The sequence below is a fragment of the Girardinichthys multiradiatus genome, chromosome 15, assembly GCF_021462225.1.
Source record: "Girardinichthys multiradiatus isolate DD_20200921_A chromosome 15, DD_fGirMul_XY1, whole genome shotgun sequence".
NCBI classification, from domain to species: Eukaryota; Metazoa; Chordata; class Actinopteri; order Cyprinodontiformes; family Goodeidae; genus Girardinichthys; species Girardinichthys multiradiatus.
Window position 1 is genome coordinate 11,792,672 of NC_061808.1, and position 27,976 is coordinate 11,820,647.

Here is a 27,976-nt window from a genome sequence, read left to right on the forward strand (position 1 = left end):
CATAATATGTCCCATGCTTTCCCTGAACTTAGAGGTAACTTTCGAGAACCTTCCGATGACTTGAGTGCGGAGAAAGGTGCCTTCAAATAAAATGTATTATTATCATTATTACAAGGTAGTGTCTGGGACTGACTTTGTGCTTTCAATAACAAACCATGTACATTCCCTAAGTCGTTCCTGGAACTTACCATACACTTTTCTGGAAATTACAGGCACTTTCCCAGGACTTTTATAGAACTTGCTTACCTTTATGGAATTTACCTGGAGTTTACTGGGTATATTCCTTGAACTTTTTTGGAATCCTCCAGCAAGTAACCAGTAAGTTTGGGGAAGTAGCCAGTACATTCTATCAAAGTTCCTAGAAACCAATTTGGCTAAGTTCCTGGTACATTCCAAAATTAAACATTTAAGTTCTAGAAGAGTATATACGCTCCAGGTTAGTAACCAGTAAATTTCTTGGTACCAGTTAAGTTCGTGAAAGTATCTGGTAATCTCTTAGTAAACAGCAAGTTCCAGAATAGTACCTGGTATGTTCCAGGAAAGTACCTGCTAAGTTTTGCAAAACTTCCCTTGTAGGTTCCAGTGAAAGTACCTGGTAATTATCAGGAAAGTATTAGATTGGTTCTAGGTAAGTTCCTGGGTAAATTCAGGGAAAGTATCTGTGTAAGTTTCTGAAAATGATCTCTAAGTTCAGATAAATGATTTGATGATGTGAGGGAAGTAACCAGTAAGTCCTATGAAAGTTACACGAAAGAACCTAGAAAAGAACCCTCTAAATTGAGAGAAAGGATATTGTAAGATCCAGGTAAGTACATAATAATATGTTCCAGAAAGTGAACTCTAAGTTCAGGGAAAGTATTTGGTAAGTAGAGGTGAAGTAATTAGTAAGTTTCAGGTAAAGAACCTATTAAGTTCCACAAAGGTTTTGAAAGTAACCTTGAAGTAACTTCTAAGTTCTGGGAAAGTAGATGTTGTATTAAGTAGTGCTACCAAATAAAATTACTCTTATCTTGAGACTAAACCAAATAAATTAAAGGAATGAAAATAAAACCTCATCTTGGTTTTGTTTACACCATATCACTGATTACAAAAAAGTAATTTCTCTTGTGATAAAGGATATCACTGTAAGCCTTTCTTAAAATCAAATTTTCTAATATTCCATAACCTTATAGTCTGAGTCCAACTATTCTCCATGTTAATAGACTTTCACACCCATTTGACACATGTGATTAAATAATCTAATTCATTATCTCACTAAGTAGAGAAACAAATTTCTAAAACATTACAAAAATAATTATTTAAACTAGAATGTATGATAAAATAAATCCATCCCAACCCTGCTTCTGGTTACCTGTGTCTTCTTTTCTTCAACACTTTTTGCTCTCCATTTATTTATCTCCCACTTTATGTCCCTTTTCACTCCAAACTCCATGCCCGAAATGCACATAAGGGGCTCCACTCATTTTAAATCTTTTTTCTGCTTTCCTGTTGTTGCATTTGAAGTTAAACCTAACTTAAGGTCACCCAGCATGCAGTCTGTAAAGAAGGCCTCATCTTCCTTGCTGTCTAGCATTCAGGCATGTGCCAGAAATAATGCAGTGCCAAATACAGTAAACAAATAACTTAAGGACCAAATATTGCAGATTTTTACAGGTCCACAGTTTTGTTCAGACCTTCCTCTTTAAGAGGCTTACGTGACAGGACCAGAACAAGATAATCTTAGATGGGCCCCACTCATGGCATTCTGTAACTATTGGAAAACTTATGAATATTTACCATTTAAAGACACGATTGATACTAAATTCTATCTCCTTCTTTCTCTTTCCCTTCTTCTCCCTCCTATGGTCTCTTTACTGTATTTATGGATCTAAGAGTTTCCATCCTCAGTACAGGTTCTAGAAGATATTCCTGCTTTAAAAGGCTAAAAGTGACATAAATCCAATATATATATATATATATATATATATATATGTGTGTATATATATATATATATATATATATATATATATATAGCATATATACAGGTCCTTCTCAAAATATTAACATATTGTGATGAAGTTCATTATTTTTCATAATGTAATGATGAAAATTTAACATTCATATATTTTAGATTCATTGCACACTAACTGAAATATTTCAGGTCTTTTATTGTCTTAATACGGATGATTTTGGCATACAGCTCATGAAAACCCAAAATTCCTATCTCACAAAATTAGCATATCATTAAAAGGGTCTCTAAACGAGCTATGAACCTAATCATCTGAATCAACGAGTTAACTCTAAACACCTGCAAAAGATTCCTGAGGCCTTTAAAACTCCCAGCCTGGTTCATCACTCAAAACCCCAATCATGGGTAAGACTGCCGACCTGACTGCTGTCCAGAAGGCCACTATTGACACCCTCAAGCAAGAGGGTAAGACACAGAAAGAAATTTCTGAACGAATAGGCTGTTCCCAGAGTGCTGTATCAAGGCACCTCAGTGGGAAGTCTGTGGGAAGGAAAAAGTGTGGCAGAAAACGCTGCACAACGAGAAGAGGTGACCGGACCTTGAGGAAGATTGTGGAGAAGGGCCGATTCCAGACCTTGGGGGACCTGCGGAAGCAGTGGACTGAGTCTGGAGTAGAAACATCCAGAGCCACCGTGCACAGGCGCGTGCAGGAAATGGGCTACAGGTGCCGCATTCCCCAGGTCAAGCCACTTTTGAGCCAGAAACAGCGGCAGAAGCGCCTGACCTGGGCTATAGAGAAGCAGCACTGGACTGTTGCTCAGTGGTCCAAAGTACTTTTTTCGGATGAAAGCAAATTCTCATTCGGAAATCAAGGTGCCAGAGTCTGGAGGAAGACTGGGGAGAAGGAAATGCCAAAATGCCAGAAGTCCAGTGTCAAGTACCCACAGTCAGTGATGGTCTGGGGTGCCATGTCAGCTGCTGGTGTTGGTCCACTGTGTTTTATCAAGGGCAGGGTCAATGCAGCTAGCTATCAGGAGATTTTGGAGCACTTCATGCTTCCATCTGCTGAAAAGCTTTATGGAGATGGAGATTTCATTTTTCAGCACGACCTGGCACCTGCTCACATTGCCAAAACCACTGGTAAATGGTTTACTGACCATGGTATCACTGTGCTCAATTGGCCTGCCAACTCTCCTGACCTGAACCCCATAGAGAATCTGTGGGATATTGTGAAGAGAACGTTGAGAGACTCAAGACCCAACACTCTGGATGAGCTAAAGGCCGCTATCGAAGCATCCTGGGCCTCCATAAGACCTCATCAGTGCCACAGGCTGATTGCCTCCATGCCACGCTGCATTGAAGCAGTCATTTCTGCAAAAGGATTCCCGACCAAGTATTGAGTGCATAACTGTACATGATTATTTGAAGGTTGACGTTTTTTGCATTAAAAACACTTTTCTTTTATTGGTCGGAAGAAATATGCTAATTTTGTGAGATAGGAATTTTGGGTTTTCATGAGCTGTATGCCAAAATCATCCGTATTAAGACAATAAAAGACCTGAAATATTTCAGTTAGTGTGCAATGAATCTAAAATATATGAATGTTAAATTTTCATCATGACATTATGGAAAATAATGAACTTTATCACAATATGCTAATATTTTGAGAAGGACCTGTATATATATACACAGTACAGACCAAATGTTTGGACACACCTTCTCATTCAAAGTTTTCTTTATTTTCATGACTATGAATATTGTAGCTTCACACTGAAGGCATCAAAACTATGAATTAACACATGTGGAATTATATACTGAACAAAAAAGTGTGAAACAACTGAAAATATGTCATATTCTAGGTTCTTCAAAGTAGCCACTTTTTGCTTTGATTACTGCTCCGCACACTCTTGGCATTCTGTTGATGAGCTTCAAGAGGTAGTCACCTGAAATGGTTTTCCAACAGTCTTGAAGGAGTTCCCAGAGATGCTTAGCACTTGTTGGCCCTTTTGCCTTCACTCTGCGGTCCAGCTCACCCCAAACCATCTCAATTGGGTTCAGGTCCGGTGACTGTGGAGGCCAGGTCATCTGGCGCAGCACCCCATCACTCTCCTTCTTGCTCAAATAGCCCTTACACAGCCTGGAGGTGTGTTTGGGGTCATTGTCCTGTTAAAAAATAAATGATGGTCCAACTAAACGCAAACCGGATGGAATAGCGTGCCGCTGCAAGATGCTGTGGTAGCCATGCTGGTTCAGTATGCCTTCAATTTTGAATAAATCCCCAACAGTGTCACCAGCAAAGCAGCCCCACACCATCACACCTCCTCCTCTATGCTTCACGGTGGGAACCAGGCATGTAGAGTCCATCCGTTCACCTCTTCTGCGCCGCACAAAGACACGGTGGTTGGAACCAAAGATCTCAAACTTGGACTCATCAGACCAAAGCACAGATTTCCACTGGTCTAACGTCCATTCCTTGTGTTCTTTAGCCCAAACAAGTCTCTTCTGCTTGTTGCCTGTCCTCAGCAGTGGTTTCCTAGCAGCTATTTTACCATGAGGGCCTGATTCACACAGTCTCCTCTTAACAGTTGTTCTAGAGATGTGTCTGCTGCTAGAACTCTGTGTGGCATTGACCTGTTCTCTAATCTGAGCTGCTGTTAACCTGCAATTTCTTGGTCTTCCTTTCCTGGGGCGGTCCTCATGTGAGCCAGTTTCTTTGTAGCGCTTGATGATTTTTGCGACTGCACTTGGGGACACTTTCAAAGTTTTCCCAATTGTTCGGACTGACCGACCTTCATTTCTCAAAGTAATGATGGCCACTTGTTTTTCTTTACTTAGCTGCTTTTTTCTTGCAATAATACAAATTCTAACAGTCTCTTCAGTAGGACTATCAGCTGTGTACTGTATCCACCTCCTGCACAACACAACTGATGGTCCCAACCCCATTTATAAGGCTTGAAATCCCACTCAGGGCACACCTGTGAAGTGAAAACCATTTCAGGTGACTACCTCTTGAAGCTCATCAACAGAATGCAAAGAGTGTGCGGAGCAGTAATCAAAGCAAAAGGTGGCTACTTTGAAGAACCTAGAATTTAAGACATATTTTCAGTTGTTTCACACTTTTTTGTTCAGTATATAATTCCACATGTGTTGATTCATAGTTTTGATGCCTTCAGTGTGAAGCTACAATATTCATAGTCATGAAAATAAAGAAAACTCTGAATGAGAAGGTGTGTCCAAACTTTTGGTCTGTACTGTATATATATATATATATATATATATATATATATATATATATATATATATATATATATATATATATATATATATATATATATATATATATATATATATTTAAGGCCTCAATATATTACACAATTATAATTATTACATGGTTAAATCATACATAAATATTTAATATATTTTTCACTTTTTTGTTTCCTGTGCTAAAGTTTGTCATGTAATATTTTAAACTGTATTTCAGAAAATAAACTCGACCATCTGATTGGTTAACCAGCACACAGTAACTCAGCTGGTGACCAATCACCTTGGTGGAGAGATAAAATAAATTCATGATGTACTGGAGCCAATGACCATGAAATTAAAAATGATGAAACAGTTACTTAACATTGAAAATGTTAAATTAAAACAATTATTTAAATGTTTATTTGTTTAAGATAGATACATTAATTTGATCCAATTTTATTGACATTTTCACATGTATTAACATTTCTCTTTGCAAATTATTACTGTATTACATTATGGCTCATTTAGCCTTCCATACAATACATGCTGAGTGAATGAAATTGCTTGTATTTTAGGCTACTGCTGAGAATAAAATAAAATAATAAATTCGAAATTTCCATTATTGTCCTGCAGTGGCAAAATTCAGGTGTACCAGTGCAAAGTAAAAGGCAAATAGCTGCTGGGTGGAAGGATAACCAGGAGGAAAGATGTGATAACACTTACTGAAGGAGCTCTCCATTTATTTTTAACAATTTTTTATTAATTTCTTAATTTATGTATTAATTCATTCATTTATTTTTCTCCAGTTCTGCAACAGCTTCATTCATAGGATGGGAGAGTCATTCTGTCTCTAGGACACCACCTTCCATTAAAGAGCATCAGTGTTGTGACTAAAGTCTAGTTTATTGGTTAGGTGAATACCAAGCTACTTATAAAGTAATGTAAGCCTTTAGTTTGCTTTCTTGCTGCCACTGTTACATTCAGTTCTGCACCTCTTACCTCAATGCTCTCTGCTATAATGCCACTATGTGTTCTACTTAGAGCAGGTCCATTAGGTAAAGTTCGGAGTCTAGTTAACATTAACATTTCCATTTTGCTTTTATGTGTTTTTATTAAAGACATAGGAAAAACAGTGCTGTGTGTTTTTTCTGGTGGGGGTTTTGTACAATTGAGGTTAGATTAAAGGAAATTTTTTAAACTTTGTAAACCAAGATCATTTATAAGTTTAAATACTAAGCTATGTTTTCTTTTGAATGTAAAGCTCAGCAAAATGGGCTTTTTTCCCTTTTACACAATAAGAAAAATGTGTCACATATGCGGTATTTTCTTTTTGCATTTTCATTGTGTATGAATGTAAACAGATCAGTAAAAAAGTGTTAAAATATTTATTGCCGAGTTGTGCTTTGAGCTTTAATTGTAAAACTGTTTTCATTTGTTCAACAGAATTCTGACTTCTGATGAACAGCGCTGCAGTTTGATATGGCTGATAGCACAGTTATCATGGTTTGTTAGGCTACAATCACACTCTGTTGTGTGTGTGTCTCTCTCTTTTCCAGGCCACTAAGGAGGTGATAGAGCGGGAGGCACCTGGGATGTCTCTGGCAATGCTGATGGGATCCCTCAATGTCACACCATTAGGCATGCTTTCCAGGTCTGAGAGACACAACAACACACACATTTCAAATTGAAAGAAAAATTCTAAGTAGTGACACCAGCCAATATTTTTTTAATTATTTGTGACATTTGGAAATGACACTACATTTGAAATGATCAATATCTAGGTTAGGACTGATATATATAACATCAGATGTGAAGGATGACAAGAATATAGAATTTCTTGTGATTTCAATGGCTGTAGAGTCTGGACCATAGAAAAGCATAAATTTGGACTGTTTCATCTTGATATTTTTTTACACTGAAAGGAGAAACATGCAAGTCTTTATCATATCATCTCACGATGGCCGTGTGTTTGCAGACCTGTGTGCGGTATCCGAGGCAAGACGCTCATCATCAACTTACCAGGAAGCAAGAAAGGCTCCCAGGTAGGAAATTAGGAAGCTTTCATTGTTCACAAGATACAACTTGCATAAGTTGCAAGCTTATAAAGAGCTTGCAACTCGGTGGTTCTTTTGACTTCATTTAAGCAACATCACCGAATTCAGCACAAAAGCTAACTTTTAGTCTTCTCCATTCAGTAACACCATTCACACCAAAGGATGTTGTGTCATCAGGACCTGGTAGTTTAGCTTTGACAAATTCAAGAAAAATATCTGATTTTTGAGTTTTCAATCCGCATGTGAATGGAATATGGCCGATCTTGGTTCTGTGTGATGATTGGTCAATCGGAAACTGAAACATTTCTTGCTGCATCTCGAGTTTTTACATGGGAAATTTTGATGATGTGTCAAGGAGTTATTAAATATTGGTTGCACCTCAGGCAATGAGTGGAGCTGTACAAGGCTATATAAAAGGGTATTCTCGATGTTTATTGACTGTATTTATAACTTGTCAATAAGAGTGGACACAAACCTACCCTTGTAGTTGTGGAGCATATGTACAGAACCATGCTAAGGTTTTACACTACCCCTAATTTCTTTAATTTGCTTCTAAGGAGCCAGACTTTCATATAACATCTTAAAGTAATCTTGATTAAACTCCGGTTGCATTTTTACTGATTTTCTGTTCAGATCAACTATACTTATAAACGTATTGGGTCTAAAAACCACCTAAAGTAGATAAATAAAAAGTATTTTAAAGTTTGAGCACTAAACACATAAAATATTTGTTATAAAAATAATAGTTCATTTGGAATGCTGTGGCCTGTTTAAATGGACATTCTTATTATTGTATTCTGCTTGTTACAAAACCTAAGATTCATTTGAACTTTTTAAACCATGCGTCTCCACAGGAGTCTCTTCTCTCGCTCCTTCGTTCTTCCTCTTTGCCTTAGTGACCAACAGCGTGTCTCTGTGTTGTTATATACTGGCTTTACCCGATCAATTTTATTTTCCGTCCCATTCGTTACACGCCGTTTCTCTCCCATCTGCTGCCATATTAGTGTCTCCCTCATCAAACCCCAGGTAAACTTAAAGACCCTGGCAGCTCATTTTAGACTTTTATTATGCTGATCTCTTCTCTCATAAGGAAAACAAGGAAGGCCACTTGAGCCTGGCAGATGAAGCCTCGTAATGACATTTTGTTTGTTGTGCATTTATAGCTGCAAAAGTCATTAAAAGCATATCACACAGATTATCTGAATATTGTATTACAATAGCTAAGCCTTTTGAGACCTATTTTATTACATGTGTCTAAACTAGAATAACTGTAATTTTGTCATCAATTGGGAGAAATGTAGTTTGGGGTGAGTGGATTGGAAGAGAGTATATCTAGAATACATGATGCTAGTAAATGTAGTTTCTACATAAAAGTAGTGATTTAAAATAAAAAAAAGACTTGCATAGCTTAATATGACTTCCCTTCTATTCAGTTTCATGAATCACTAAGACAAAGATCAAAGCAACAAAGGATGAAAATAATATTACTCTTATGCATGAGTAAAATCCTGAAAACATGTTGCCATGCTGCAACTAAAAACCTTTTTCCTTTAGACCTGTATGAAACTCTTCACCTTGTCACCTATCAATACTGTAAAAAGAAACTGAAAGTCTTATCTGCAAGTGTGTCATTTTTAGTGACAACCAAGATACAACATTGGCTACAGTACTCTAGACCTTATCTTAAAAATGTTTTTCCTCCAGGTTAGAAAAGTGTACATCTCCGTTTATACAAACAGCACAATTTCCGACGAAACACAGCAAAACAGACCAAGAATGTGACCAAAACATCAAAAACAAAGAAACAAGAAAATATAAAGGAACAATATCCAGTTATTTAAATTCCTCCACAGGTGTTGATTGTGGTCATTTTACTTTGCATTTCCTCTTAGTTATCAATATTTTCAGCACACATTTGATGTTTAGTAACAAAATTTGGACCATGCAAGAAAAGAATGCCCATCAGTACAACAAATGTAAGCAGTTAGCAATAGCATTTACTTTTTTTTGCACCAGTTCGTATGAGTCCTCTTAGCTACTAACACAGCAGGTGCAGAAATGATCAACTAAATAAAAAACAAACTGAAGAAAAGCTATTCAAAACTTTGTCAGCCACATCTGCATTAGGAAGGAGTCACATGTGAAAACAGCATAGCTGGCGTGGAGCACAGCCTAGCAGTAGAGTGCGCGACCCACATAAAGAGGCCTTAGTCCTCGACGCAGCTGTCCTGGAAACGAGTCCAGACCCCGGAGGCCTGTCTTACCCCTATCTCCACCCCACTTTCGAAAAAACAATAACAAAAAATAAAGTCCAATAGTGCGGCAAAAAAAAAAAAAATGTTAAAGAAAAAAAAGAAAACGGCTTTGCTAAATAGAACTTACTTTTTTTTTTAAATGCAGCTCTGCAGATTTTAAAACTCAATGGATGTATAACGCAAACGCCTCCGGTCTTTGTGAATGTGATGCTTTTTGTACACACTTAGCATTATGAATGTGCACATTAGTTTTGCCCTGTGCATAAAACGTGCAACAGCTCGTTACAAATTAACCACGTTGTAGAAAAGGCCTGGCCTTTTTTAATCATACTTGAACTTACATATGCCACCAAATGATTAGAAAACGGGCCTAACATTTTATAGAAGTATCACCAGTTATTGAGCTCATGACATTGTTACCCTCCCAAGTGTTTCTTGTTTATTCGTACCCATTTTGAAACCCAGTTCACAGTAACTAATTATTACCCGACTGGCTATAAACCTGGCATGCAACTGTATTTTTTTGTTTCAGTTTTTTGCTTTTACTTATTATGTCAATGATATTATCTTCTGGTTGCTGTTTCATTTAACCTCTTACTAAAGCAGTCTCTCTTTTGGTCTTCAGATCTCATTGACCCCATCTTTCTACCCATAACCCACTGTAACAACACTATAATTTGTAGTCCTTTTTCTCTTGCACTTTTGTTCATTGGCAGAATAGCCTGTAACTTTGCTTTTTATTGTTCTTGAAACTTACACTCATCTAGGACAAAATGATTAATAAAAATAAACACTTTTGATGTGGGGCTGCACAGTGGCGCAGTTGGTAGCACTGTTGCCTTGCAGCAAGAAGGTCCTGGGTTCAATTCCCAGCCAGGGGTCTTTCTGCATGTTCTCCCAGTGCATGTGTGGGTTCTCACCAGGTACTCCAGCTTCCTCCCACAGTCCAAAGACATGCCTGTTAGGTTAATTGGTAACTCTAAATTGCCCTTAGGTGTATGAATGAGTGTGTGCATGGTTGTTTGTGTGTTGCCCTGCAATGGACTGGCGACCAATCCAGGGTATACACCGCCTCTTGCCCATAGACTGCTGGAGATGGGCACCAGCTTCCCCGTGACCCACTATGGAATAAGTGGTAGAAAATGACTGACTGACTGACATTTGATGTGCCTTAAAAGTTTTCCTAGGACTAAGTGAAAGCTGAAATTCGGAAAGAAGATATGTCTCCAGGCACCTAATGTCCTTGCTCCATCTTAAGTCATCACCCACATCTCCTCCCCTCATTTTTCCAAACTTTTCAAGTGGGGCTTCGAAAAAATCACAAGCAGCCAAAAAAAATATTGAAGGAAGTTGTTGGGCTGCTTTGTTTTAATAGAAAAAAAAGAAAAAAGGTGTGCAACGTTTAACTTGTAGGCAGTACAGACTTACTTACTGAGATTTACCTTTTTCTATGTGTTTCAGTTTCATGTCCAGGTTTAATCTGCCTTTTTACATTCAGATGGGAGAAAAATGCTGCTCCAGTTATACATTGATTGCAGTGTGGATATATGGAATTTGGTCAAATCAAGGTTAATCCTGCCAGATTCAATCCAATTTAGATAGCAACAGGTTGTGAAGTGAAAAGCCTGTTGTAAAAGCCTGATGCCAGCCAGTGTAAAGTGTGTGGCAAATAAATAATGTATCTTAAAATACACAGAGCAATAAATAATTTCACAGATTAGCTCTTGTCTTGAGAGTGAGGAAAACAGAGCATTTAGTATTGCGGAGGAGCCAACAGGCACACTGACACAGAGAGGAAAACAGATAATAAGACCTGGAAAAAACAAGCACTTTGTAGAAATTTGGCCTGTATTTGGCGCTCTTATGAGCTAGGGTTTCAAAGGAAATGAAACAAATCAAATTTCCCAGTAAGCTCTCAGAGTAGTATATGGTATAATTATAATTAGATATAGTATAATATATATATACAGGGGTTGGACAATGAAACTGAAACACCTGTCATTTTAGTGTGGGAGGTTTCATGGCTAAATTGGACCATCCTGGTAGCCAGTCTTCATTGATTGCACATTGCACCAGTAAGAGCAGAGTGTGAAGGTTCAATTAGCAGGGTAAGAGCACAGTTTTTCTCAAAATATTGAAATGCACACAACATTATGGGTGACATACCAGAGTTCGAAAGAGGACAAATTGTTGGTGCACGTCTTGCTGCCGCATCTGTGACCAAGACAGCAAGTCTTTGTGATGTATCAAGAGCCACGGTATCCAGGGTCAGCATACCACTAAGATGGACGAACCACATCCAACAGGATTAACTGTGGACGCAAGAGGAAGCTGTCTGAAAGGGATGTTCAGGTGCTAACCCGGATTGTATCCAAAAGACATAAAACCACGGCTGCCCAAATCACGGCAGAATTAAATGTGCACCTCAACTCTCCTGTTTCCACCAGAACCGTCCGTCGGGAGCTCCACAGGGTCAATATACACGGCCGGGCTGCTATAGCCAAACCTTTGGTCACTCATGCCAATGCCAAACGTTGGTTTCAATGGTGCAAGGAGCGCAAATCTTGGGCTGTGGACAATGTGAAACATGTATTGTTCTCTGATGAGTCCACCTTTACTGTTTTCCCCACATCCGGGAGAGCTACGGACAAACCCCTATATATATATATATATATATATATATATATATATATATATATATATATAGGGGTTGGACAATGAAACTGAAACACCTGGTTTTAGACCACAATAATTTATTAGTATGGTGCCTCCTTTTGTGGCCAATACAGCGTCAATTCGTCTTGGGAATGACATATACAAGTCCTGCAGAGTGGTCAGAGGAATTTTAAGCCATTCGTCTTGCAGGATAGTGGCTAGATCACTATGTGATACTGGTGGAGGAAAACGTTTCCTGACTCGCTCCTCTAAAACACCCCAAAGTGGCTCAATATTTAGATCTGGTGACTGTGCAGGCCATGGGAGATGTTTAACTTCACTTTCATGTTCATCAAACCAATCTTTCACCAGTCTTGCTGTGTGTATTGGTGCATTGTCATCCTGATACACGGCACCGCCTTCAGGATACAATGTTTGAACCATTGGATGCACATGGTCCTCAAGAATGGTTTGGTAGTCCTTGGCAGTGACGCGCCCATCTAGCACAAATATTGGGTCAAGGGAATGCCATGATATGGCAGCCCAAACCATCACTGATCCACCTCCATGCTTCACTCTGGGCATGCAACAGTCTGGGTGGTACGCTTCTTTGGGGCTTCTCCACACCGTAACTCTCCTAGATGTGGGGAAAACAGTAAAGGTGGACTCATCAGAGAACAACACATGTTTCACATTGTCCACAGCCCAAGATTTGCGCTCCTTGCACCATTGAAACCGACGTTTGGCATTGGCATGAGTGACCAAAGGTTTGGCTATAGCAGCCCGGCCGTGTATATTGACCCTGTGGAGCTCCCGACGGACAGTTCTGGTGGAAACAGGAGAGTTGAGGTGCACATTTAATTCTGCCGTGATTTGGGCAGCTGTGGTTTTATGTCTTTTGGATACAATCCGGGTTAGCACCCGAATATCTCTTTCAGAGAGCTTCCTCTTGCATCCACAGTTAATCCTGTTGGATGTGGTTCGTCCTTCTTGGTGGTATGCTGACATTACCCTGGATACCGTGGCTCTTGATACATCACAAAGACTTGCTGTCTTGGTCACAGATGCGGCAGCAAGACGTGCACCAACAATTTGTCCTCTTTCGAACTCTGGTATGTCACCCATAATGTTGTGTGTATTTCAATATTTTGAGCAAAACTGTGCTCTTACCCTGCTAATTGAACCTTCACACTCTGCTCTTACTGGTGCAATGTGCAATCAATGAAGACTGGCTACCAGGCAGGTCCAATTTAGCCATGAAACCTCCCACACTAATATGACAGGTGTTTCAGTTTCATTGTCCAACCCCTGTATACATGTGTATATATATATATATTGTTTTATTATAAGAAAGTGGTGTTAAAATTTTGACAGTAGGGCTGTTGAAATTAAAATGAAATTTTAATATTAATATGAAAATATGGCTAAAAACATTTTAAACCTTCACTATCTGGTATTGATTTGACATTATTTTCAAAAACAGCTACAGTCTTGTGCATTATCCCTCTACAGGAATGCTTTCAGTTTATCCTCCCAGCGCTGCCACACGCCATTGACCTCCTTCGGGACGCGGTGGTGAAGGTAAAAGAGGCGGTAGATGAGCTGGAGGACTTGCCTTCGCCACCACCACCTCTTTCACCACCTCCCAACAGTTCACCGCGCCGCCAGACAGAAGACAAAGGTGTGCAGTGTGAAGACGAGGATGAGGAGAAGAAGGACAGCGGGGTGGCATCCACCGAGGACAGCTCCTCCTCCCACATCACCGCCGCATCCATTGCTGCCAAGGTATCGGGACAGATGAGAGGGGAGGGTTGTTTAGTTTATTTAGCTGTCATTAAGCCTAATTGCATACATTTTAAACATTTGTTTTTTTTGACGTCTTTACTCATCATTCATGCAAGCATTGTATTCAAAGGCCTTGGTGTGTCACTAAACATCAGTCATTGCCAGTTGATGTTAAGCATGTAAAAGACTGCTTCTACATGCATTACTGTGTATAATGCTTTTTTATCTGTATCATCAAGTGCATTATGTCATCATGTCATTTCCTAATCCTGAATTGTATAACTTCCTGTTGGACAGTGAACTGTATGCCAGAATGGATTAGTGTGTCCCGGTACTTTGGTTTAACCTTACATAAGATAAACCTGACTGCTGAAGTCTTTGAATTTTTCTCACAATTACCTTCTAAAAGAGCATGTTTCCATTCCCACCATCCTGTCCTGTCTGCAGCCTGGACCCTTCTTAATGGCTCTCTTGTCAGGGTAGCATCCCACCTCATTGTCCAGTCACAGATACATTTTGGTAAGACTTCACCACGCAAAATCTCACCCATCCTCAACAAAACCTTTCATCAACGTGTCTTAAGCTTGAGAACATTGGGTTTTCATCTTCATCAGCACAGATTGACAGTAAACTGTGCTAGAATTGCTAAAATGTGTTTTTGCTGTGGCTGATTTATGTGTTTATATCCAAATATGTAGATTATGTGTACAGCCATGAGATAAAATTCTTACTTTCCATAAGACATTCAGTGATTTGGCCTCATTTTTTTGTTTAAGTGATTTAATTTCAGTTAAACAACAAAATGTGATGATGACATTTTAGGGTTTTGGGAGGGTGTTCATCCTGCAGTCTGCTTTCAGGGTAAACTTGCTTGGATGGCCAGACCTGGACATGTTGGCAGCTGTTCTGAATGTCTCTACAGTGGATTGGCTGATTTTAAATGCTGTTCAGACCTATTTAAACCCCTTACCAGACTATAATCTGCAACAATTTTCTATCTGAGGGCCTCAGACTGCTCTTGCTATCTCACAGTGATGTTCATTCTCACTTAAACAATCAGGAGCACACCAAGCTAAATGTCTGTTTGTGATTTAGCCATTTTAAGTGAGAAAAAAGTGGAGGTGTCCTAATTTATTTAACTAGAAACTTTATTGTTTTGTTATTATGATTTACAGAAAGCTTTTAAAGGTGTTTTACCTATTGACCTATACTGTCAGTTGGATTGTTCAACCCTGTTCAAATTTATGTTAAATGTCCCTGTCTCCAAATATGTTACACAAACACCCAAACCTTCACAGGCTATCCTAGTTTTTTCTCATGGCTGTATACAGAACTCTGCACACTTACTGGTGGCCCTGGTAAAGATCCGTAAAGACTTTACAATGAATTAAGCTTTTATTTCAATAACATATTCTCACACTGAACATTTTAGAAAGAAACCACTCTTTAATTTGAGTACATTTATTGAGTAGGGAAAAAAGCCATGTTAATAAAAATATCAGTGAAAGACTAATTAGGACTCCTGACTGATTTTCTTTTATTTGTACTTTTTAAGTTTATCTGAGTGTTTTTAAAAAACTTTTTAATTAGTGATCCACAACCTCGGGTATTCCTGGGGTCTAAATTTGACATGTAATAAAGGTTAATTTCTCTTCGCCACTTTTCATAATGGGAAAAACAACAGAACGTGTAATCAGGACAAATAAGTGTTGATCTTTACAAGTCATGAATATTTTTCAATAAAATATGTACCCACATAAATTTTCCCATATTACACTCACAGTAATAATTAGCTAAGAGTATATCTTGCCACCATGCACAGTGAGTAAGATGGTAAAAGATGACTGGGATGAAACAAAGAATTAATATATATAAATGCATCTCTGCCATCTTGTTGTAAAGTGAAGGATCCATGTTGCTAAGGACCTATTATTCTTCCAGAGGCCCTGGAAACCTAATTAGAGTGCATGGCATCGTGAATTCTGAGAAACACAAGGAGATGTTAAATTACTATATGCCAGAAAATTAGTCCGCTTTCAGTATTGTAAACGAATGAAGTATTACCAGCAGAGTTCCTTATACCTTATAAAGGTTATTAAAAATGACCACAGTTTTTTTTCCCCTACTGAATAAATTAAAGGTAGAAATTTTCCGAATTTTCAGTCAAGTTATATAAAAGATAAATTTATTTTGTCTAACACATTTTTACCATGGGTGCCAATAAGGGTGGAGGGGGCTAAACACATCTAGCTTCTTGAATCTTAAATATTATTTCATTACTTATGGGTTCATGCTGTGTGTGTTGTGTTTAGATGACTGTGTGCCTGCATATATTTCTTGTTTGATTTCAGATCCCAGACTCCATTATCTCGCGGGGTGTGCAGGTGTTACCCAGGGATGCAGCCTCCCTCAGTACCACACCATCCGAGTCACCTCGCGCCCAGGCCACCTCCCGTCTCTCTACTGCTTCCTGTCCCACACCCAAAGTGAGTGGAAACTCTGATATAAGTCTGAACATAAATGAACAAACATCACTACCACGTGCCATGTTCATGTGAGCACCAAAAGTTTATTTCTCTCCTCTGTCCCGGTATCTTATTTTTTTAATTTAACTTTTCTTTACTTGCATTTTTTCTGTTCTTTACTCTAACTGTTCCTTTCAACATGTGCCTTATTCACTGGGCCGTAGTTTGATTTCTGAGTTTGAGGATTTTTGCTTGCACAAGTTCTTGATTTTTTTTTCCACCAAAAATCCATATTACAAATCTAAGAAAGCAACAAAGAAAAAAATCATACTCGTATCTTACAAACTTGGAAAGCTTTGGCATTATGGCTTTCCAGCCACCAGCCTGCCCTTGTCTAGAAGGTTTAAGTATATACTGCATGTCAAGTGGCCCAGAAAAATAAATGTATCAGACTTTAACATAATCTATTTTTACTGCCCTTGATACATATTCCAATTAGATTTTTATTAGATTTACCACACAGATGTTAAAAATATTCCTGGAAAATTTCAGTCTTCTATCTCCACCTATCTTTGCATCTGACCACATTTACAATTGAGTCCTAAAAAAATGCAGTTGCACGGATTGATATGAGATTTAGGTCATTATGTTGTTCTTAGTGTTTTGCATGGTTCTGTGCAGAAATAGGAAATTTTAACATGGGCTTGAAATTGTTCAAAAAAACAAAAGTTCATCAGAAATAAAAGTACCAAACAGAAAAGAAAAATCCTTTAAAAACAAGAATGGCAGGTTCTCAAAAAGGATATGGAAAAGATGTTTAAAAATCTAAACACTGAACAGAATAACACATAATGGACATTTTAGACCTTGTATCATCAAAACACTGTTTACAATGAAAGTTACAGTTTCCACTGGTGTTTCTTGGCCAGAAAAAGCTTGCATACATGCCAAAGATAAAACCTAGGTCAGTTTAGAATATAACATAAAATAGTATAAGATATCCCAGATGTCACAACATCTGATACAAGCTGCAGGACACAACAACATTTGGAGGTCTGGATTTCTGCATTCATAGCAAAGGATGAGGGCCACCACAACGTGTGTACAGTAATCCAAATTACCACTGCGTGTGGAATTCACTAAGTGAGCAAGTTTGTAAAGGTCCAACTGAAACAAAACGAAGTTTAATTGAATAATGGATAAAACACATTTGGAAGCTGTCTTCAGGTACAAGGTGGCCAATCAACCACGTATTTCAGTGACAAGATCTAGAACTGTGTTGTTGAGCCTCAACCATGAATGTGATCCCATTTGAAGATGATCCAAGAAATGAAACAGAAATTTTATGGAAATACTTAGAACATCAATACCCTGAAACAAGAACATTTTCATATAATTACATCAAAGGGTTATTCTAGGATTAGACATTACGTTAATAGTTTGTTTTGGCTGATTAGACAATCGGGTTTGAGCAGAATGGACTTGCAGGAAGATAAAATTCATGTAGAAAGGAAAATAGACAGACTTTGTTTTAAATCCAGTCTTGAAGTGATCTTTCAGCTTTAGTTGTATCCTTATTTATAATGTTTAATGGGTCTAAAGAGAACTCTGCTGTCTAAGACTCAATTATTTCTTAGCTTAGTTTGAAGCACAGCTTTTGCATTGACATTTACCTTAAATAAGAAGGAGTCTATTCTTAGGAGTACACACAAACAAAAGTGGGCTCCTCTGCAAAAAAAGTGGTAATAAAAATATATTGTTTACCTCGTTTACCATGTTCTTTATTATCAGTTTGCTATTTTTTGATGCTGGTTGCTGACTTTTTAATATTTTTTTTAATTATTATTTTCTTTTACTATGATTGTGTGTCTTTTATTTTATCTTAAGTTTTATTTGTATTTACATTTTATCTTTTCGCTGTCTAAATGGTGGCAGACTACATAGTTACACATTATAACAGTTTGCACACGGCAAGTTTTAGCATCTCACTCTGAAATGTGTTCATGTTTTATGTATGTTTTTATGTGAAAACCTCCTGTTGTTTCTGTTGGTCCTTATTCTGGTTTATCTATTGAGACAGCGGGCTGTGATTGTTATGCTCTGACACCAACAGGGTTATTTTACCTAAGAACATTGCAGTTTCTTTTTTTACACATAACGACAGTATGTGCTGTCTGTTCCCACTTTGGAAGGATACTTAAACATTTTATCCATGTGCGTTCCTGTTATTCTGTAGTTGTCATGTCATGTCATGTCTATAGTTGTCAACATCACACTGGCTCTCTTGAAAGGATACCAGACTACTGTATATCCAATCATGCCCTGCTTTAACTGATCTTTCCCACAGGTTTTAAAAAATATCAAATGGAATCAAGACTTTTTTTTCCCTGTCTGACTTCCCTTCCTGCTCTTTTTTACTTCATCTCTCAGTGTCAACTCTCCAAGTGCCTCTTGGACAGCAGGCAGGTGTCATGGAAATGGAGGATGGGGTTGCCATGGGAACTAAGAGAGGGATGTGGTGTTGGAGACAGAGGGAAAGAGAAGGAGGGCAGTGAGTGCATTGATAGGTCAGTCAGTAGTGGGACCAGCATAAAAGATCACTGTCTCATTTAGGTGCCTATATGGTTGTGAAAGGTCAAAGACAATAAACCACCACAATGTGTTATTTAGGAAGTCTTATAGAACAATTCTCTGTATGTGTGAGTAGAACAAAGGTGAATGTAGGGTAAGTTTAGATTTAATCCTACTTTGTTGTTTCTTAATAATATTCACATTATCAGAATGTAATGAAACATGTCAATTTTAGATTTAGGTTATATTATTGAATGCTGGATGCCTTTGGGGATTGAATCAGGCGTATATCGCACCATACTGTAGATGTTTAATTTGTAATAGTGCACACAAACAAACTGATTGACAAAAGGGAAACATTAGAGACTTCTGGATAACTCCAGGCGGAAACAACAGCAAAATAGGCATTTTGTGGATCCCTCTGATCCCACTTCAAAAGATCCTGTATTAAAAGAAACGGATCAAAAGTGCTGGCTACATGGTCTAAAATACAATACTTATCGGCAAAGTTTCTTTCTTTTTAACCTTGAACATTGTTCCTTTTTTGCATTTAAGTAAATTACCTCAATATTTGTGACTAGTGGTCGTAAAGGTCCAAACTCAGCATTTTACTGATTAGACATCAGTTTGAAATGAGATTTAGATAACAGGAACATTTAAGATGAAATCTGTGCGTTCAAGAAATGTCAATTATTTTATGACTTGAGGACATGCAGAGTTTTGACCACTCTTCCGCTGCTCACTTCTGCCATTGCAGCATATTTTGATGCAGCATTAATTGATTCTTAACCAGCCCACCTGGGTTATTTTATAGCACATGCATTCTGCTTGTTTACTCAGCAGCTGCACTACAAATCTTTATGCAGGTTTTAGTATTTGTTTTCTATTGGAAAGACCAGACACTGCAGGAACACTACCATACATTGTGTAGCTGCATCCTTTACATGTTTTTCACGAACCAGTTTGTTGTCATCTTGTAAAGGTCCATCGGAGAGTATGAATTCAGGCTACAACAAATTTACTCTAACTGTTTTCTGTTTGGTGTTATTCCAAATTGTCATTCAGTTTCAAGCTTCTGTTTTCATGCCTTTACTAGCTTATTGTAATCAGAGCCTGTTCCAGTTGTCCAGCAAAAGAGCTTCAATACCTTTAATACCTATGCTGGCTTCAGTGATGCTCTGAGGCAGCCCTCGCCCACCTTTCTGTCCCACAGCATGCCTGACAGCAAACATGTAGGTTTCGTGAAGCCATTCTCTGTCAGTGACCCTGATCAGAGTTTGTAATTTACATAAGTGCCTGGGCATGTGTCTTTGTTCATAATGGGATAACAAAGGGTTATTGTCTCATCAAGGTATACTTCTTTACATTCCTGATGCAAACTTTTATCCAACGACAACCTGCCATATGTTCTTTGGAATTCCCATTTTGCAGTCAGCTGTAGATGGTGTGTGCCAATGTCCCTGGAGCACGAGGCAAAATGGCTCTGTTCGCCAATGTGTTTTAATGCCACTGAGGTTTTCCTGTTTGATAGCAGTGCCTTGTCAATGCTTTGTGGCTTAAAGTGGAGAAGAGAAGTAGACCCTTTCGATCATTACATGAACCACAGCGTATGTAAGGCATCATATTGCAAAGATATGAATGCTTGTGTATGTTTCATGTGTTAACTGAGCTCAGCATCTTATTCTGTTCAAGATTAAAACCCAGTGTTTGTTCACATGGAAGAGAGAAGAGCACAGACTTGACAACTGATGTCCAACCCTGCCTGTCTGTTTGCACAGCAGTGACAAAAAGCATGCACACACTTACACCCACACACCACAACTCTGCACTCAAAAAATTATCCTCAAGGAAAAAAGCGTGTCTCCATCTGACATGCAGGATAGACAAAGCTAGAAAATGCAGGCACATAAAAACCAATTACAAACTGAGCAACTCTGCAGCCATTCATGTTCCCCAGTTTATTGTCTGTGACACATGTCTCTTAACTCCTGCACACTCAGGCAGACGCAACCAGATGCAAGATTTAGGGAGAGTTGCCACACCCTTCTACTGCTGTGAGCATTTGTACTATTATGTAATGCTGAGCTTGGATTAATGAAGCATATAGGCTCTGCCTCAGAAGATGGTTGACAGTGTTTTATATGTGTGGTTCAGGTTGTGCCTTTCCTGTTTTAAAAAGAGCAATATAAGTTAAGATATTTACTTGAGTTGGTTTACTGAATCATAAAAATGCATGTTTTCTCTAGTTTAGTGTATGTCCAAAAAAATGTTGCTTTTTTTTTTGCGAACATAGCTGTTGCTCTTTTAAGTTATTTTGTAAACTGTTCTTGGTGCTTTCCACTAAGCTGGGTTTTGGCTGAATTTAAGTTATTATTTGAAACTAAAGATTTTTGCTCTATGATATTCTCGGAAATAGAAATCTTATTGGCTTGTATAGACTCTAATATAATAATTTCTTACAGTTTATCTCAAGAGAATTTGAAGGAACTTAGTGAAACCTAATGAGAAATCAAATAAATAATCCTGTGAAAAAAGTAGGACACCTTATGACAGCATGTGATTTTTCCAAAATATTTGGAAACGTGGATGTTTAATATTACTTTTAAAAGTATTGTGAAATTCAAGTAATATGCATAAAAGTACGGAGGTGCAAACCAACAATACAATATTTGAAACACTTTTACAAGTCCCGAAACAAATTTACATTTGAGAAAACAACTTTAAATTTCAGAAAACAAATTTAAATTTGAGAAAAACTAAATGACATTTCAGAAAACACTGTACCAACACACAAAGCAATTTTACAAATGACAAAATCTTATGGCAAGGAAGTGTACCAACTCCAACAGTGACCCGGAAGGTGTTAACAGGAGCGATCATGGTGATCCAAGATGGACAGCAACCAAGTGGTGCTTGTTCCGTTTTCGGACCTACTCCTTCAGTTGTGATAAAAACTAAAATGTCATCTACATATTTGAGAATGGAGTCTTAAGTATCTATTATAAATAACAGCAACAATGACATCAATCACCATGAGTCAGTTCATTTAAAAAATATTGCTTTTACTAAGATCTCAGTAAGCGCCACTGCCGTAATTCAGTATGTTTTTGCGCACAACAAAACCACGTGAGGGTTGATTTGACCATCATTTTCGAAGTGGAGACAGCTGACTTGACCGCAGTAAAACAGGCAGCTGCCTTGGCAGCATCCGGCTTTTACAGCTGTCTGGCACCCTCTGGCATCCTTGTGGCAACCTGTGGCACCCTCATGGCCAGGGACTCCACAGAGTGCCAGCGTGTTTTTAAATAATTCATTTTATTTTCTGTGAGTAACAATTCATATTAACCATTCACAATCTATAATAAACCGACTGTTTGTGGAATGTCTCTTCGTCTTCCTTTCAGCACGTTATACATACACATAATACTATTTATGACATAGTTTCCATCTCAAGTAAATACAGCCACCTTAGTACATCATGGGTCTAACACTGTTTATTAAATAATAACTAATAATGACATCATCATTTGAAAGTTACTGAATAACAGTCAATAGCTAATAACTATATTGACAACCCATTTGCCGATAATCAGAATTTGCTTCGACAAAAACGGCAGCAGCCGGCGTGGCAGCATCTTAGAGGCTAATACTGCTGGTCTGGCACCCTGATGCACCCTCCGGTGGCGGAAGTACCATTTCAAGTTGCTACTGCCACGAATTGACCCTGCTGTCTCTCAGACTCTAAGGATCAACCACATGAAAAACAAAACCAAACCAAACAAAAGTTATCACTGTTATCACTTCCGGGTAAATTTGTTTTCTGAATTGTGAATTTGTTTTTTCAATTGTAAATTTATTTTCTCAAATGTAAATTTGTCTCAGGCTTTGTAAAAGTGTTGCAGATTTTTGAATGTTGGTTTGCACCTCACAGCCACTGTATAAAAGCAGTGAAAAACCTTTTTAAAATGTCATGTAAACTGTAATACAAAATGTAATTTCTGGTGAGGAATAAGTTAGGGACCCACCACATTTATTCTGACTTAAAATGTCTAAAGTTACGAATAAACAAATCAGATTAGATACTATAATTTTAACTTTGTTACTCAGGATTTTAATAAGGTTTGCCTTGTTATAACATTAGGCCTTTTTTTTTTATGTGATCCTGACTGATGAAATGAGAAAAATACAATGGTAAGATTAAAAGAGTGGTCTGAGGCCAGAAAGAAGACTGTAGCATATTTTAAGCCTGGTAAGATATTTAAAGATGTCTCAAAAGAATTTGAAATCAGCCATTCCACTGAGTAGAACATATTCTACATGTGGAGGACTTTAAAAACAATTGTCAAAATGTTTAAGTCAGGAATTTTAAGGAATTCACCCTAAAGGCAAATTTCAAGATGCTAAAAGAAGCATTTGAAACCCCTAAAATGTCACCATGGGACCTACAATGGGCTCCTACTACCCTTGATGTCAGAGTGCATGCCAGAGTTTGCCAGAGAGAACATAGACAAAGACCAGGACTTCTCTGGACGGATGGCTCTAAAATATAATTATTTTGATGGCTAGGACTTGTCGTAAACCAGATATAGCATTTCAGGACCAGAACCTCATTATTACAGTGAAACATAGAGGTAGAAGTCTTTGGAGATACTTTCCTGCAGGAGGACCTAGCCAGTTTACCGTCATACGATTCACCACAAATTGTATTGTGGATCAGAAGGTGCCTGAGGAAAATGTGAGACAGAGACCATCCAAGATTAAAGTTAAAATGAAATTTGACCCCGTAGCATGTAAATGATCCAAAACATACCAGTAAATCCACCAAGAACTGGCAGAAAAATAAGAATTAAGAAATCAAGAAAGTCCTGCATTGAGTCAAACCCCAGCTTGATCTCACTAAGATGCTGTGGGGTGACATGAAACCTCTCAAATATCTGACAATTGGAAGTTAGGAGTGAGGCAAAATCTCATCACACTGGTGGTAGATGACTACAAAAGTGTCTCATGGACGTTTTTTAAACCACAAGGGGTAACAATAGCTATTAGGGGATAGAGTGTCTTAACTTTTTCCTTAGTAAGAATACCTGTTTTGTTTATATCCTTTGTTAAATGAAAAAAACAAAGAAATTAGGTTGATAGGTGACAATTTGTTTTAACAAAACAAAATATTTAATAGGGTGTCCTAATCTTTTTATGTGACAGTAAATGTGTTTTCCTCATACAAAATCATACGCTTTGATTTTATTTTGTAGGTGGATGCAACCTTTTGCATAGCTATATTTTAAATTATTTAAATGTGTTTTAGTATATTTATATACTTTAGTGCTACTGCCAGCTGTGTCTGCACTAGTAAAGACATGAGAAACTTCCAGAAATGTATTAGCAGTTTTTAAGCTAGCTGATCAACTCAAACTAAAACATTTACACATTATTAGGTATAAAAGTGTGACATTAAGTTACACCTTTTCTTAATTTTTTCCATCTGTGTTTTTTGTTTTGTTCACGTTGCATCTTGCATCACGTTGCATTAGCATGTTTGAGTTTGTTTCATAATTTTTTAATCAAGGGAATTTGTTTAAAAGCTTTATTAAGGCTTCTAAGAGTCAAAACATTAGGATTACAATAATCTATGGAATGTACATATTACAGTCACTGCTCTCTCAGATCTAGATTAAAAAACACTCCCAGAAATATTTGGTCAGTATGAAGTATGAATTAATTTCACATATCTGCGAACCTTTCGTTTTCTTAGTTATTGAACCCTGCTGTTATAATTCAAATCAATATTCTAACAATTAAAATTAATTTGAAATTGTGAGATGCTATAACAACCATAAGACATTCAATCTGAAATAGTGTAAAATACAGGTCCTTCTCAAAATATTAGCATATTGTGATAAAGTTCATTATTTTCCATAATGTATTGATGAAAATTTAACATTCATATATTTTAGATTCATTGCACACTAACTGAAATATTTCAGGTCTTTTATTGTCTTAATAAGGATGATTGTGGCATACAGCTCATGAAAACCCAAAATTCCTATCTCACCAAATTAGCATATCATTAAAAGGGTCTCTAAACGAGCTATGAACCTAATCATCTGAATCAACGAGTTAACTCTAAACACCTGCAAAAGATTCCTGAGGCCTTTAAAACTCCCAGCCTGGTTCATCACTCAAAACCCCAATCATGGGTAAGACTGCCGACCTGACTGCTGTCCAGAAGGCCACTGTTGACACCTTCAAGCAAGAAGGTAAGACACAGAAAGAAATTTCTGAACGAATAGGCTGTTCCCACAGTGCTGTATCAAGGCACCTCAGTGGGAAGTCTGTGGGAAGGAAAAAGTGTGGCAGAAAACGCTGCACAACGAGAAGAGGTGACCGGACCCTGAGGAAGATTGTGGAGAAGGGCCGATTCCAGACCTTGGGGGACCTGCGGAAGCAGTGGACTGAGTCTGGAGTAGAAACATCCAGAGCCACCGTGCACAGGCGTTTGCAGGAAATGGGCTACAGGTGCCGCATTCCCCAGGTCAAGCCACTTTTGAACCAGAAACAGCGGCAGAAGCGCCTGACCTGGGCTACAGAGAAGCAGCACTGGACTGTTGCTCAGTGGTCCAAAGTACTTTTTTCGGATGAAAGCAAATTCTGCATGTCATTCGGAAATCAAGGTGCCAGAGTCTGGAGGAAGACTGGGGAGAAGGAAATGCCAAAATGCCAGAAGTCCAGTGTCAAGTACCCACAGTCAGTGATGGTCTGGTTGCTGTGTCAGCTGCTAGTGTTGGTCCACTGTGTTTTATCAAGGGCAGGGTCAATGCAGCTAGATATCAGGAGATTTTGGAGCACTTTATGCTTCCATCTGCTGAAAAGCTTTATGGAGATGAAGATTTCATTTTTCAGCACGACCTGGCACCTGCTCACAGTGCCAAAACCACTGGTAAATGGTTTACTGACCATGGTATCACTGTGCTCAATTGGCCTGCCAACTCTCCTGACCTGAACCCCATAGAGAATCTGTGGGATATTGTGAAGAGAACGTTGAGAGACTCAAGACCCAACACTCTGGATGAGCTAAAGGCCGCTATCGAAGCATCCTGGGCCTCCATAAGACCTCAGCAGTGCCACAGGCTGATTGCCTCCATGCCACTCCGCATTGAAGCAGTCATTTCTGCAAAAGGATTCCCGACCAAGTATTGAGTGCATAACTGTACATGATTATTTGAAGGTTGACGTTTTTTGTATTAAAAACACTTTTCTTTTATTGGTCGGATGAAATATGCTAATTTTGTGAGATAGAAATTTTGGGTTTTCATGAGCTGTATGCCAAAATCATCCGTATTAAGACAATAAAAGACCTGAAATATTTCAGTTAGTGTGCAATGAATCTAAAATATATGAATGTTAAATTTTCATCATTACATTATGGAAAATAATGAACTTTATCACAATATGCTAATATTTTGAGAAGGACCTGTATATTCTCAGACTGATGAAAAGGGGTTTTTGCAGACAATCTCATGCTACCTTTTAATGCAGTGGTCTTAAACTATGCTTGCAGCTCAGGGCAGTGAACAACAGGAAACTTTCTATGTAAGACTTGCTTTATCTGTTTGTTACACCAAATTTAATAATCAGTCTGAAGAGGCCTTATAGGACTAAGTTTAAGCAGTGAGTGGAGATAGAAATAAAACTAAGGGAGAAGTATAACTTGGTTTCTCGTGTTGGAAAGAACATCCTTTTTCACTACCTCTGGTCCTTAAGGATCATTGTCCTGCAGCTTTTTGGTATGTCTCTGCTTAAACATGCCTGGATTAAATAATTAGGTAATTAGAAAAACCCTGTAGAGCTTAAGTCGTATGCTGAGTAGGCAATACAACCATTTGATTCAGGTGTGTTGGGCCAGGAACACATCTACAAGTTCCGGGAAACCAACCCTTGAAAACTGCAGTTTGAAGCACCTGCTCTATGGATCATTAAAACCCTGATGCTGATAAGGAATAGCACAGTAAACTCACCTCTAAATGAGTTTGACAGCAGTCAAAACAACTGAGATGGCATGTTAGTCTATGTCACATTTGTCTGTGAACAGGATGAAAAATAACTTACTGTTTGGCTCAGGCCCAGTCTGTGCATAGATCAGAGAATCATTGCTTCCAAATAAATGGTGACAGAGGATCATTGACACAGTGAGGTGATCTGACAGATGGAGATGAATGATTTATGCTCTGGCTGTAAGCAAAGGCACTCTTACAACGTCAGCACAGCCAGCTGTGATGTGACAGATCTGTGATCTTAAAGCCAGCACTGGAGGTTTCTGCTATTATGCTTCATATAGGCCTCAAATTCTAACTGGATCAAGGAGATTGCATTCAGACATGATTGATTTTACATTTTTGTAGGCGATAGAAAAAGCCTAAGTTGATGTGTCTCAGCCAAATAAAACAAGTCACTTAAATCTAGTCAAATGCTGCCACTTTTGTGATATACAGTTGCAGTCGGATTTATTTTAGATGCAGTCATTGTGGACATGCAAATAACATTAATGTTGGGCTTTTGATGGCACAATTGAATTGTTCTTTTTTCATAATGGAGTGACTTTACAGCACAATAACTTGAAGGTTTCTTAAAAACAAGAATTGGGTTCACAGGCTTGATTTTATTGTAGATGTACTCAAATCCACACAGGCTCACATACATACAAGCACCCCAGTTATAAACCCATTTTTTCAAATCTTTACTCTTGACTAAAATTTGTACCGCCTGCATTGACAAGCCAAATGCCTTCTGGAGTAAGCGTTTTATGGTTAGGCAAGACAGAAATAAACTGTTTGGCTGCAATGACACGAAGAGAGTGGAGTCAATGGTTGACGTTAGAACCTAAGAACACTGTACCAACCGGCAAGCATAGTGGTGGCAGCATCATGCTGAGGGGCTGTTTCACTGCCGCTTGCACTGGTGTATCGCACAAAGTTGATGTAATAATGAAGAAGGATAGCTAAA

The 27,976-nt window shown here is 38.2% G+C and overlaps 1 protein-coding gene across 11 annotated transcripts in view; it reads left to right on the top strand.

Annotated features, from left to right (window-relative positions):
- gphnb (gephyrin b) overlaps nucleotides 1-27,976 on the top strand; it is a 152,238-nt gene that overhangs the window by 82,420 nt on the left and 41,842 nt on the right. For all 11 annotated transcript variants that reach the window (XR_007041743.1, XR_007041742.1, XM_047387531.1 and 8 more), the window contains 4 exons: nucleotides 6,748-6,842; nucleotides 7,167-7,233; nucleotides 13,668-13,940; nucleotides 16,292-16,426. Coding sequence is in view for 9 of the 11 variants with exons in the window: in XM_047387531.1 (XP_047243487.1) it covers nucleotides 6,748-6,842; nucleotides 7,167-7,233; nucleotides 13,668-13,940; nucleotides 16,292-16,426 (570 nt within the window). In the remaining 2 variants the exon portion in view is untranslated. The remainder of the gene's footprint in view (nucleotides 1-6,747; nucleotides 6,843-7,166; nucleotides 7,234-13,667; nucleotides 13,941-16,291; nucleotides 16,427-27,976) is intronic.